The 14,510-nt window shown below is 47.2% G+C and overlaps 1 protein-coding gene across 1 annotated transcript in view; it reads left to right on the forward strand.

Annotated features, from left to right (window-relative positions):
• LOC138352778 (mucin-6-like) overlaps positions 1 to 14,033 on the forward strand; it is a 52,844-nt gene extending 38,811 nt beyond the window's left edge. The window contains exon 3 of the mRNA XM_069305367.1: positions 12,210 to 14,033. Coding sequence (XP_069161468.1) covers positions 12,210 to 14,033 — 1,824 coding nt within the window. The remainder of the gene's footprint in view (positions 1 to 12,209) is intronic.
• The last annotated feature ends 477 nt before the right edge of the window (positions 14,034 to 14,510 follow it).

Below are 14,510 nucleotides of genomic sequence, written 5' to 3' on the forward strand. Positions count from 1 at the left end.
TTCCATCCTACCCTACACAACCTCACCTGCCCTAGCATATCCAAACCTGGTTAAAGTTGGCGAAATTTAAGCTATGCCGCCTAAATTCGACCTAATTTAGGACAATTCCCAACAAATATATCCAAATGTTGTATACCATAGCATCACCAAAGCCCATTTTTACCTACAATTTCTCCCATTTCATCCTACCCTACGCAACCTTACCTAACCTAACCTAGCATATCCAAACCTAGATTTGGTTAAAGTCAGCGAAATTTAAGCTATTCCCACATAAATTCAACCTAATTTAAGACAATTTCCACCAAATATACCCAAATGTTGTGTATCAGAGCATCGCCAAAGCCCATTTATTACCTACATTTTCTCCTATTCCATCCTACCCTACGCCACCTTACCTAACCTATCCTACCATATCCAAACCTAGATTTGGTTAAAGTCGGCGAAATTTAAGCTATCCCACATAAATTCGACATAATTTAGGACAATTCCCTCCAAATATATCCAAATGTTGTGTACCATAGCATCACCAAAGCCCATTTTTACCTACATTTTCTCCCATTTCATCCTACATTACGCAACCTTACCTATCCTATCCTAGCATATCCAAACCTAGATTTGGTTAAAGTCGGGGAAATTTAAGTTATCCCACATAAATATGACCTAATTTAGGACAATTTTCACCAAATATACCCAAAAATGTTTTGTGACATAGCACGGCCAAAGCTCATTTTAGCTGAGTTTTCACCTATTCCAACCTGCCCTAGAGAACCCTACCCAGCCTCGCCTGTCATATCCAAAGTTAGATTGATTAAAGTTGGCAAAATTTATGCCTTTCCCACCTAAATTCAAGCCAATTTCCACCGAATATACCCAAATGTTCTGTATCTTAGCATAGCCAAAGTTCATTTCACCCATGTTTTCACCGATTCCATCTTATCTGACACAACCTTACCTAACCTGTCCTAGCATATCCCAAGCTAGATTTGATTAAAGTTCGTGAAATTTATGCTTACTCACCTAAATTCAACCTAATTTAAGACAATTTCTACCAAATATACCCAAAAATGTTGTTACATAGTACAGCCAAAGACCATTTTAGCCAAGTTTTCACATATTCCAACCTACCCTACATAGCCTTACCTAACCCAGACCTAGCAGATTTGATTAAAGTTGGGGAAATTTAAGCTATCGCCACCAAATTGGAGACAATTTCCACCAAATATGCCTAAATGATGTGTAACATAGCACAGCCAGAGCCCATTTTACCCACATTTTCACCCATTCCATCTTACCTGGACCTAACCTCTGATACGACATATACTCAGAGAAGTGATGTTTTTGGATATGGACCTAAATGCCCGTGCCTAACCTGCAAGAGTCTTGGAGCTTTGTTGAATATTTTTCCTATATTCTTCGAAAAGTGAAGTTTTGGATATGAACCTATCCGCACTGTGCCTAACCTACTAGGTTCTTTGTTGAACATTGTAATCATATTCATAGAAAAGTGTTCAAGATTCTGAAGGGGATTGATAGGGTAGATAAAGACAGTCTATTTAACACAAGGGGAACACGCACAAGGGGACACAGGTGGAAACTGAGTGCCCAAATGAGCCACAGAGATATTAGAAAGAACTTTTTTAGTGTCAGAGTGGTTGACAAATGGAATGCATTAGGGGGTGATGTGGTGGAGGCTCACTCCATACACAGTTTCAAGTGTAGATATGACAGAGCCCGATAGGCTCAGGAATCTGTACACCTGTTGATTGACGGTTGAGAGGCGGGACCAAAGAGCCAGAGCTCAACCCCCGCAAACACAACTAGGTGAGTACAACTAGGTGAGTACACACACACATCACATCCCTCGCAATCCTGGGACGACTCTCCCTGCAAACGTATGAACCAATTCTAGTTTCCTTCTGTGTTTGTTTAGGTGGGGGTTCCACGGTGGGACGGCATACTCTAAGACTGATCTCACGTATGCAGTGAAGTAATCTAAATGCCTCCTCATTTTGGTTCCTGATTGATGCTCTAATTTTTACTAGTGTAGCGTTGTACTCACCTAGATGTATTCACGTAGTTTTGCTTGCGGGGGTTGGGCTCTGGCTCTTTGGTCCCGCCTCTCAACCGTCAATCAACAGGTGTACAGATTCCTGAGCCTATCAGGCTCTATCATATCTACACTTGAAACTGTGTATGGAGTCAGCCTCCACCACATCTCTTCCTTATGCATTCCATTTGTCCACCACTCTGACACTAAAAAAGTTCTTTCTAATATCTCTGTGGCTCATTTGGGCACTCAGTTTCCACCTGTGTCCCCTTGTACGTGATCCCCTTGTGTTAAATAGACTGTCTTTATCTACCCTATCAATTCCCTTCAGAATCTTGAATGTGGTGATCATGTCCCCCCGAACTCTTCTGTCTTCCAACGAAGTGAGGTTTAATTCCCGTAGTCTCTCCTCGTAGCTCATACCTCTCAGCTCAGGTACTAGTCTGGTGGCAAACCTCTGAACCTTTGCTACACCGTGTTGTGTAACACTTCTGACGTTACCCTGTTTATATGTGCCTCCAGAGTTAGGTTTGGTGTCATGTGCAGCCTCAGGTATTGGTCTCTAGTCAATACAGGGAAATTTCCTTTCATTGTATGCTCTCTTTCTGGCTTCCCGTCACCAGTTATCAAATACATCACTTTACACTTCCTCGTATTGAACTCCAGTAGCCATTTCCCGGATCATGTATGATCCACACATGTCAAACATGCGGCCCTTTGCAAGCACACCTGCGGCCCCCACAAAGGATATTGTAAGTTGGTCATTTAACGGCCAAAATTCCAGTTTTTATCATTAAAAATATCATCTTCAAATAGATTTAAAAAACACAAACAACACAAATGTCGCTGTGCGGTCTTCATCAGGGCCTGTGACAGTGAGTTTAATATTAATGAAGAACTGCTTGGTCTGATCTTAATGCATGACACTAACTACAATAAGTCAGGACATCTTTGAGAAAATCGAGCAGGTTTTGCATGACTATGGTGTGGTTTTGAGTAAATTATATACGTATCTACCGACGGTGCTGCGAATTTGGTTGGCAGACATAATGGTGTTGCTGCCAAGTTACGAACAAAAATAGAAAACGGACATCCAGATACACCATTTGCACATTTTCACTGCATTATTCATCAAAATTGTTATTTGAAGATTTTAAAATTGGATCATGTGTTTAGTTTGGTCACAAAGACAGTGAACTCTATAAGAGACCGTGCTCTCAACCACCGCCAAATCAGTCAGTTGTTGGAAGATATAGATAATAAGTTTACTGATGTATCTTAATTAAGATGCCTTAATTAATTAAGATATCTTAATTAAGTATTAATTAAGTTAATTAATTAAGAACAAAGTATCTTAATTCTACACAGAAGTCCGCTGGTTGTCATGTCACAAAGTGCTGAAGTGATTGTATTTGTTGAGACAAGAATTAATTATGTTTTTTGAGATGAAAGGTCAAAACACAGAGGAAATAACAGACGAAAGTTGGCTCCAGGATCTGGCTTTGCTGTGGACATTACTGCACAATTAACTGATCTTAATTTGAAATTACAAGGTAAAAACCAAACTCATCACTCAGTTTTATGATGCCATCAAGTGCTTCATTAAAAAACTAATTTTATGGAAGTTACAGTTGTCAAATTAAAATTTTGTTTATTTTCCTAAGTGCAAAAAGCTGAAAAAGACTGCTAATACTGAGTCTGTATTTAGCTTTGATAAGAATGACAGTCACCTGGAACTGTTGACAAAGGAATTTGAGGAAAGATTTCGTGATTTGTCATCTTTTGAACACCACTTTGCATTATTTTCAGCACCTTCATCTCTGATGTTGTCAAGGCAGAAGAAAGCCTGCAGATAAAACTATTAGAAATGCAGCCGGATTCTACATTCAGAGCAAAGTATCTTGAAGTGGGGATACCTGGTTTCTTTTCATACCTTCCTGAAAAGTTCATAAACTTCAGAAAGTGTCTTCCAATGTCATGAGGTTAATTTCACGAAGCCTTTCCTCGTAACTCATGCCTCTTAGTTCTGGGACTAGCCTAGTGGCATGAACCTCTGAACTTTTTCCAGCTTCGTCTTGTGCTTGACAAGGTACGGGCTCCATGCTGGGGCCGCATACTCCAGGATTGGTCTTACATATGTGATATACAAGGTTCTGAATGATTCCTTACACAGGTTCCTGAAGGCAGTTCTGATGTTAACCAGCCTCACTATGCCGCAGACGAAATTCATTTTATGTGGACTTCAGGAGACAGGTTTGGTGTAATGTCAACTCCTAGATGTTTCTCTCTGTCCGTTTCATGAAGTACTTCATGAAACGGACAGAGAGATTTTCCTTCTTCTTTTTTTTTTATTCTTCTCCTAGTCTGTATCCTGTGTCTGGCTCCCTGTTTCCATCGCCTAGTTTCATTTTCTTGCATTTACTCGGGTTGAACTTTAGTAGCCATTTGTTGGACCATTCATTCAGTCTGTCTAGGTCATCTTGTAGCCTCCTACTATCTTCCTCTGTTTTAATCCTCCTCATAATGTTTGTATCGTCAGCAAACAATGAGAGGAACGATTCTATACCCTCCGGAAGATCATTTACATATTAGAAACAGTATAGGTCCAAGGACTGACACCTGCGGGACTCCACTGGTGACGTCTCGCCAATCTGAGACCTCCCCCTCACAGTGACGTGCTGTCTTCTGTTGCTTAGGTACTCCCTTTTCCAACGGAGTACCTTCCCTTTCACTCCTGTCTGCATCTCCAGCTTTTTCACTAGCCTCTTGTGTGGTACGGAATCAAAGGCTTTCTGGCAATCCAAGTCCCACAGAGCCCTGTGGGACTCCACTGATGACTTCACGCCAATCCGAGGTCTCACCCCTCACCGTAACTCTCTGCTTCCTATTGCTTAGGTGCTCCAGTGGATAAGGGAGTACCTAAGCAATAGGAAGCAGAGAGTTACGGTGAGGGGTGAGACCGCGGATTGGCGTGAAGTCACCAGTGGAGTCCCACAGGGCTCTGTACTTGGTCCTATCTTGTTTCTGATATATGTAAATGATCTCCCAGAGGGTATAGATTCATTTCTCTCGATGTTTGCTGACGAAGCCAAAATTATGAGAAGAATTAAGACAGAGGAGGACTGCTTGAGGCTTCAAGAAGACCTAGCTAGACAAGCTGAAGGAATGGTCGAACAAATGGTTCACACACACACACACAATGTGTGTGTGTGTGTGTGTGTGTGTGTGTGTGTGTGTGTGTGTACTCACCTAGTTGTGTTTGCGGGGGTTGAGCTCTGGCTCTTTGGTCCCGCCTCTCAACCGTCAATCAACAGGTGTACAGATTCCTGAGCCTATTGGGCTCTATCATATCTACATTTGAAACTGTGTATGGAGCCAGCCTCCACCACATCACTTCCTAATGCATTCCATTTGTCAACCACTCTGACACTAAAAAAGTTCTTTCTAATATCTCTGTGGCTCATTTGGGCACTCAGTTTTCAACTGTGACCCCTTGTGCATGTTCCCCTTGTGTTAAATAGACTGTCTTTATCTACCCTATCAATTCCCTTCAGAATCTTGAATGTAGTGATCATGTTCCCCCCTAACTCTTCTGTCTTCCAGCGAAGTGAGGTTTAATTCCCGTAGTCTCTCTTCGTAGCTCATACCTCTCAGCTCGGGTACTAGTCTGGTGGCAAACCTTGAACCTTTTCCAGTTAGTCTTATCCTTGACTAGATATGGACTCCATGCTGGGGCTGCATACTCCAGGATTGGCCTGACATATCTGGTATACAAAGTTCTGAATGATTCTTTACACAAGTTTCTGAATGCCGTTCGTATGTTGGCCAGCCTGGCATATGCCGCTGATGTTATCCGCTTGATATGTGCTGCAGGAGATAGGTCTGGCGTGATATCAACCCCCAAGTCTTTTTCCTTCTCTGACTCCTGAAGAATTTCCTCTCCCAGATGATACCTTGTATCTGGCCTCCTGCTCCCTACACCTATCTTCATTACATTACATTTGGTTGGGTTAAACTCTAACAACCATTTGTTCGACCATTCCTTCAGCTTGTCTAGGTCTTCTTGAATCCTCAAACAGTCCTCTCTGTTTTAATCCTTCTCATAATTTTTAGCATCGTCCGTAAACATTGAGAGAAATGAATCGATACCCTCCGGCAGATCATTTACATATATCAGAAACAAGATAGGACCGAGTACAGAGCCCTGTGGAACTCCACTGGTGACTTCACGCCAATCGGAAGTCTCACCCCTCACCGTAACTCTCTGCTTCCTATTGCTTAGGTACTCCCTTATCCACTGGAGCACATTACGAGCTACAGCTGCCTGTCTCTCCAGCTAATGTACCAGCCTCTTATGCGGTACTGTGTCAAAGGCTTTCCGACAATCCAAGAAAATGCAGTCCGCCCAGCCCTCTCTTTCTTGCTTAATCTTTGTCACCTGATCGTAGAATTCTATCAAGCCTGTAAGGCAAGATTTACCCTCCCTGAACCCATGTTGGCGATTTGTCACGAAGTCCCTTCTCTCCAGATGTGTTACCAGGTTTTTTCTCACGATCTTCTCCATCACCTTGCATGGTATACAGGTCAAGGACACTGGCCTGTAGTTCAGTGCCTCTTGCCTGTCACCCTTTTTGTATATTGGGACCACATTCACCGTCTTCCATATTTCTGGTAGGTCTCTCGTCTCCAGTGACTTACTATACACTATGGAGAGTGGCAAGGAAAGTGCCTCTGCACACTCTTTCAGTATCCATGGTGAGATCCCATCTGGACCAACAGCCTTTCTAACATCCAGATCCAGCAGGTGTCTCTTGACCTTCACTCTCGTAATTTCGAACTCTTCCAATGCCGCCTCGCTTACCTCCCTTTCTCCTAGCACAGTGACCTCCCTTGTTCTATTGTGAAGACCTCCTGGAACCTCTTGTTGAGTTCTTCACACACCTCTCTGTCATTCTCTGTATACCTGTCCTTGCCTGTTCGAAGTTTCAATACCTGTTCTTTCACTGCTGTTTTCCTTCTGATTGACTGTGGAGTAGCTTTGGTTCGGTCTTAACTTTGTGTGCTATATCATTTTCAAAACTTATTTCTGCTTCTCTTCTCACCCTGACGTACTCATTCCTGGTTCTCTGGTATCTCTCTCTGCTTTCTGGTGTTCTGTTATTCCGGAAGTTTCCTCACGCACTTTTTGTTCAGTTTCTTCGCTTCCATACATGCCCTATTATACCATGGATTCTTCTGTTGCTTCTCGGATTTTTCCCTTGGGCCGGGATGAAACTGTTTACTGCCTCCTGACACTTTTGGGTAACATAGTCCATCATACCCTGTACAGACTTATCTCTGAGGTCTGTGTCCCAAGGTATTTCACTTAGGAAACTTCTCATCTGTTCATAATTCCCCTTTCGGTATGCCAGCCATTTGATTCCTAGCTCTTTTTTGGGGGAGATAAGTCCTAGCTCTACCAGGTACTCAAAGTTCAATACACTGTGGTCACTCATTCCCAAGGGCGCTTCCATTTTAACTTCCCTTATATCCCACTCATTTAGGGTAAATATCAAATCAGACATTGCTGGTTCATCTTCTCCTCTCATTCTTGTTGGTTCTTTGATGTGCTGGCTTAGAAAGTTTCTTGTTGCCACGTCCAGCAGCTTAGCTCTCCATGTTTATGGTCCTCCATGCGGGGTCTCTGTTCTTCCAATCTATCTTCCCATGGTTGAAGTCTCCCATAATTAGTAGTCCAGATCCATTCCTGCTAGCAACAAAAGCTGCTCTTTCTATTATGTTAATGGTGGCCATGTTGTTTCTATCATATTCTTGTCTAGGTCTTCTGTCATTTGATGGTTGATTATATATGACTACGACTATAATTTTTCCCTCCATTGTTACGGTACCTGCTATGTAGTCACTGAAACCTTCACAGCCCTGAATATCCATCTCCTCCAAATCCCAGCCTTTTCTTACCAGCAGAGCTACACCACTCCCACCTCTTCCTTCCCTCTCTTTCCTCATAACATAATAGTCCTGTGGGAACACTGCGTTTGTTATCGTTTTCGTGAGCTTTGTTTCTGTGAGGGCTATTATGTCTGGGTTTTCCTCTAGTACCCGTTCTCCAAGCTCATTTGCTTTATTTGTAATTCCATCTATGTTAGTGTACATCGCTTTGAGGCTCACTTTCTTCTGTCCCTTCTCAAATCGCCTCCTTGGTGAGTGTTCTGCTGGTGGGGGAGGCTGTTCCATGGGTGTGAGGACCTGTGAGGTGGATAACAAGGTCTCAGAGAATACTGGGATGAGGGGCGGGGGATCAGTGAAGGGGGAGGGACAGGGAGGGTATGGGGTGAAAGGGGAGGGAGGACAGGAAGGAAAAGGGGGGAGGGAGGACTCGGGGGAGGGGAGGGGTAGAAGGGTGGGGATTGGGTGCGGGGGGAGGGAGATTTGGCTGAACATTTGAGTGGGGGCAGGAAGGGTTTGGGGTAGGGGGGTTTTCTATGCAGAGGAGGGTGGCGGGGTTGTCCTCCCTTCTGGTGTTACTGGGTAGCTGGTTGTGGGTTCCCCCCTCGCCTGTGGGGGTGTTGTGTTGGGAGCTGTGACTTCCTGGTTTCCCCTCTCACCCTGCGCCTCTTCCTTGCTTCTGCTGCCACGGCTCTCTCCTCCCTTGTCATGTCTCTCTGGAGGAATACATTTTGAATTTTCCTAAGTTTTTCAGGGAGCTCTTCCTTGATAGGATCTTCTCCTTTGTGCTCTCGTTTGCAAACACTATCTTTATCATTCGGTCTCGGTTTTTGTTGTACCAACCTAGCCTGAAAACCTTCTCAATGCTATGCTCAGCCCCTTCCATGTCTAGTGCCTTTAGTACTTCATTCACTGCTGCTTTGTCCTTTTCATTCCACTCTGTCCTATTAGAGCCTTCCTGCTCTTTAATACCCACAGCAACCACTGATCTGTTTCTTTCCAGCAGTTGGCTAGTGGAGCATGCCGCCATCCTGTGAGGTGGCTGCTTTCATGGCCACCTCCATCACTGCAGTCATTACTTCAGAGTTTTTTTTTTTAGTATTTCCGCAATATTGCTTTTATTGTGGCATTCTCCTCCAAAAAACTATTACCACCTTCTCCCTGGATGGTTTTCTGATTCTCAGCCTCGATACCATTCTCTTTGAATCTCCTCTAATCTCCTCCTTTGCTGCTGTCAGCTCTCTTTCAGGTTGCTTATTTCGTTCTTCATTTCCTGCATCATTTCTTGCATCTCACTCTTGATGTCCTCCAGAAACTGGGCGAACATTTCCTTCATTTCGTCACCTTGGCTCTTCCCTGTTCCCCTGGTACCTCTGGCTGCCATGCTTGCCCCTGTTCCTATAGTTGTGCCGCTATAGGATTTGTCAGGAGGGCAGAGCGGGATGGGGGAGGGAGAGAGAGAGAGAGAGGAAGAGAGAGAGGAAGAGAAAGAGAAAGAGAGAGAGGGAAAGGAAGTGATAAAGGGAGAGATAAATGGGTAGGTGGGGGCGATCCGACCCTTCCACTGAAGTGAAGAAGAAAGTAGCAGGGGAGGGGGGAGGAAAATGGAGAGAGAGGCGGGAGGGAAAGAGAGAGGGAGAGAGAGGAGAGCTGGAGAGAGATGGAGAGGGAGAGGGCGGGTGAGGGAGAGAGCGAGTGAGGGAGAGAGGGGGGAGGTGTGTGTGTGTGTGTATGTGTGTGTGTGTGTGTGTGTGTACTCACCTAATTGTGCTTGCGGGGGTTGAGCTTTGGCTCTTTGGTTCTTTGTGTGTGTGTGTGTGTGTGTGTGGGCAGAGAGGGAGAGGAAGGAAAGAGAGGGAGAGAGAGAGAGAGAGAGGAGAGAGAGAGAGAGAGAGAGAGAGAGAGAGAGAGAGAGAGAGAGAGAGAGAGAGAGAGAGAGAGAGCGGGAGCGGGAGAGAAGAGCGGGAGAGAAAGTGGGAGAAGAGATAGTGGGGAGAGAGATAGAGTGGGAGAGAGATAGAGAGTGGGAGAGAGAGAGAGAGTGGGAGAGAGGGAGTGGAGAGGGAGAGAGAGTGGGGAGGGGAAAAGTGTGTGTATGGGGGATGCGGGGGACTGGGGCTTGGGGGGGGGCGGAGATGGCGACCAGGTCAGGTCAGGTCAGATAGGGGGGGTTAAGAGGGGGGGGATAGTAAGGTCCTATCCCCTGATCCCAGGTGTTAATGCCTTTTCCCCTGACTGAACGTTTGTGTGTGTGTGTGCGTGTGTGTGTCTGTTTTAGTGTGTGCACGCTTGTGTGCGTGCATACGTACGTGGGCGGGCGTGCGTGTATGAGTCAAGAGATCCCTTAAGCGTTACCTCTACCTAAATGAGCCACGTTGAGATTTTAAATATATATGATTGTTACGGACCCGAGCCCGGCGTCCGAGCACTGAGCAGTGACGACCGCGCCATCTGTGGGTCATCTCCCGAAACCCCCTCCAAATGGACGGCGCCGGCGCCCCCCCCCCCGGATGAACACTGTTGTGTTAGCCTGCCTGTGACGTGGCAGGAGAGGAATTGTCGTACCCGGGGCTGACTGGTGGAGAAGACTAGCCACTGGGGTATTGTGCTGAGGAGAGTGATCTGTGAAATCACACGAGGCTCCTGCCTAGGGCTCGCAACCCTAGTATCGGTCATGGAGTGGCCTAACCAGCGGAACCGATTGGAACCTGCCAGCAACAGGCTGGATTTGTGGTTGAAGGCCTCCACGACGGTGCCCCCAGTGGAACTGTGATTTGGCTGGCCTGTGGCCAGGGTAGACTCGAGAGAATCGAAGGATTCAACGTGAGGCCACAAGAAGAGGACCAAGGGCTAAGCATCGTTGAGCACCGTGGAACACTCCGCGTCTTCAGAGGAAGACCATATTGTCTATTCTAGTGTTTATACCCCCCCGTGTGATAATTTATATATTTATTTATTGGTGATGGTAATTATATATTTAAGTTTAGTGCCTTTGTCTCCCTTCCCCTTTAATTTACTTGTGTTACGGAACACACCCCTTGAAAGCCACTACTAACTTGGGGCCGGATACCCAAACTCTATTAACATCAGAGAAAGAACCCAGTTGCGACCCAATAGGGCCATGACAATGATATCCTGAACAAGTCTGTACCTCAATCTGTACACCTGATTAATTGACCAGAGAGGGGGTACATACCAGTCTGCCTCTCGCTCACACAACCAGATGAATAAGGACGATGTATGATGACGATGGTTATCCGTCGTTGTCTCCCACTAGGTGATTCTCTCAGTGCTAGTAGATTGATGATGTCGGTTCTTTATCTACACAAAGCTCTGGAGTCAGTCACTGTATCGTTGTATGACAGTTCACTAATTTACTTTACCACTGATCACAGTCGCCACTCAACAAACACAATCAGGCAGTTCCAAGGCGCGTCACCCACCTGGTCTCAGGTCAGGTCGCTTCACGCAGTCCTCCACACTTATATGCTCCGGTGATGCCACTAGCTCCACTTTGTTTCTTCGCACTATCGCTAGCGATATGACTATGCTATGTAGCACCCTGCTAGCTACACACTGCGAGAGGCCAAATGTGTGTGTGTGTGTGTGCGCGCGAGCGTGTGCATGTGAGTGAAATGTCTGAAAATTAATTACTTTGTTATGCATAAAATTTACTGTAACATGTAATCGTTGCATTCAGAAGTTTATATAGCATATCTGTGCTTGCAGCGCCACCAAACTGGAACGAGGTAGAGGACGACGGGTTTGAGTACAAAACAACGGGCCTTACGTTTCCCTGGGGCCAAGGTCCCTCTTGGTGTACTGGTAACGTGAGACTTGTCAACATTATAACCTTGGACCAGATGAGGATCATCATGGGGAAAACTGCCAGTGAGTACATAATGATCGCTCAGATTGTGTGTGTTGAACGTCCCAGTGACGGAATCACATTACGAAATTATTACATAATCACTTGTTCTTGTATCTAGTATAGCTATATCTATGAATTAGAATAGCTATATCTATTCAGTCTATTCAGTTTTTTAGTTAGTGGTTCTGTTCGTTTCCCTGAGGTTGGAGCCCAGATGGATGGGTAAACATCACCTGGCTTTGCACCGTGATTCCTGTGGTGTACGTGGCCAGCATGGTTAGGTCAGGGTCACCAGAATTCAAATGGGAACAGATCGACGGAGTTACATACTGACCCCCACTACAGATTTTGGCACTGGCCGCCGGCTGCGCATGGTTAAATACTAAATTGTTTAGTAGCCAGGTGTCCTCAACGCCCCACACAACACAGCCAGGTGTCTTCAACGCCCCACACAACACAGCTCGGTGTCTTCAACGCCCCACACAACACAGCTCGGTGTCCTCAACGCCCCACACAACACAGCTCGGTGTCTTCAACGCCCCACACAACACAACTCGGTGTCCTCAACGCCCCACACAACACAGCCAGGTGTCCTCAACGCCCCACACAACACAGCTCGGTGTCCTCAACGCCCCACACAACACAGCCAGGTGTACTCAACGCCCCACACAACACAGCCAGGTGTACTCAACGCCCCACACAACACAGCTCGGTGTCTTCAACGCCCCACACAACACAGCTCGGTGTCCTCAACGCCCCACACAACACAGCTCGGTGTCTTCAACGCCCCACACAACACAGCTCGGTGTCTTCAACGCCCCACACAACACAGTCAGGTGTCCTCAACGCCCCACACAACACTGCTCGGTGTCCTTAACGCCCCACACAACACAGCCAGGTGTACTCAACGCCCCACACCACACAGCCTGGTGTCCTCAAAGCCCCACACAACACAGCCAGGTGTACTCAACGCCCCACACAACACAGCCAGGTGTCCTCAACGCCCCACACAACACAGCCAGGTGTCCTCAACGCCCCACACAACACAGCCAGGTGTCCTCAACGCCCCACACAACACAGCCAGGTGTACTCAACGCTCCACACAACACAGCCAAGTGTCCTCAACGCCCCACACAACATAGCCAGGTGTCCTCAACGCCCCACACAACCCAGCTCGGTGTCCTCAACGCCCCACACAACACAGCCAGGTGTACTCAACGCCCCACACAACACAGCCAGGTGTCCTCAACGCCCCACACAACAAAGCCAGGTGTACTCAACGCCCCACACAATACGGCCAGGTGTCCTCAACGCCCCACACAACACAGCCAGGTGTCCTCAACGCCCCACACAACACAGCTCGGTGTCCTCAACGCCCCACACAACACAGCCAGGTGTACTCAACGCCCCACACAACACAGCCAGGTGTCCTCAACGCCCCACACAACAAAGCCAGGTGTACTCAACGCCCCACACAATACAGCCAGGTGTCCTCAACACCCCACACAACACAGCTCGGTGTCCTCAACGCCCCACACAATACAGCCAGGTGTCCTCAACGCCCCACACAACACAGCCAGGTGTCCTCAACACCCCACACAACACAGCTCGGTGTCCTCAACGCCCCACACAATACAGCCAGGTGTCCTCAACGCCCCACACAACACAGCTCGGTGTCCTCAACGCCCCACACAACACAGCTCGGTGTCCTCAACGCCCCACACAATACAGCCAGGTGTACACAACGCCCCACACAACACAGCCAGGTGTCCTCAACGCCCCACACAACAAAGCCAGGTGTACTCAACGCCCCACACAACACAGCTAGGGGTCCTCAACGCCCCACACAACACAGCTCGATGTCCTCAACGCCCCACACAACACAGCCAGGTGTCCTCAACGCCCCACACAACACATCGAGGTGTCTTCAACGCCCCACACAACACAGCAATGTGTACTCAACGCCCCACACAACACAGCCAGGTGTCCTCAACGCCCCACACAACGCAGCTCGGTGTCCTCAAGGCCCCACACAACACAGCCAGGTGTCCTCAACGCCCCACACAACACAGCAATGTGTACTCAACGCCCCACACAACACAGCCAGGTGTCCTCAACGCCCCACACAACGCAGCTCGGTGTCCTCAACGCCCCACACAACACAGTTAGGTGTCCTCAACGCCCCACACAACACAGCTCGGTGTCCTCAACGCCCCACACAACACAGTCAGGTGTCCTCAACGCCCCACACAACACAGTCAGGTGTCCTCAACGCCCCACACAACACAGCGAGGTGTTCTCAACGCCCTACACAACACAGCCATGTGTACTCAACGCCCCACACAACACAGTCAGGTGTCCTCAACGCCCCACACAACACAGTCAGGTGTCCTCAACGCCCCACACAACACAGTCAGGTGTCCTCAACGCCCCACACAACACAGCGAGGTGTTCTCAACACCCCACACAACACAGCCATGTGTACTCAACGCCCCACACAACACAGTCAGGTGTCCTCAACGCCCTACACAACACAACCCGGTGTCCTCAAGGCCCTAACCATCACGAATATGTGCCCACCAGTAACACCTTCACAGCACCAATAGCTCCATTAAACAACACAATCATGTGCCAGAGGGCACCATC

The sequence above is a fragment of the Procambarus clarkii genome, chromosome 54, assembly GCF_040958095.1.
Source record: "Procambarus clarkii isolate CNS0578487 chromosome 54, FALCON_Pclarkii_2.0, whole genome shotgun sequence".
NCBI classification, from domain to species: Eukaryota; Metazoa; Arthropoda; class Malacostraca; order Decapoda; family Cambaridae; genus Procambarus; species Procambarus clarkii.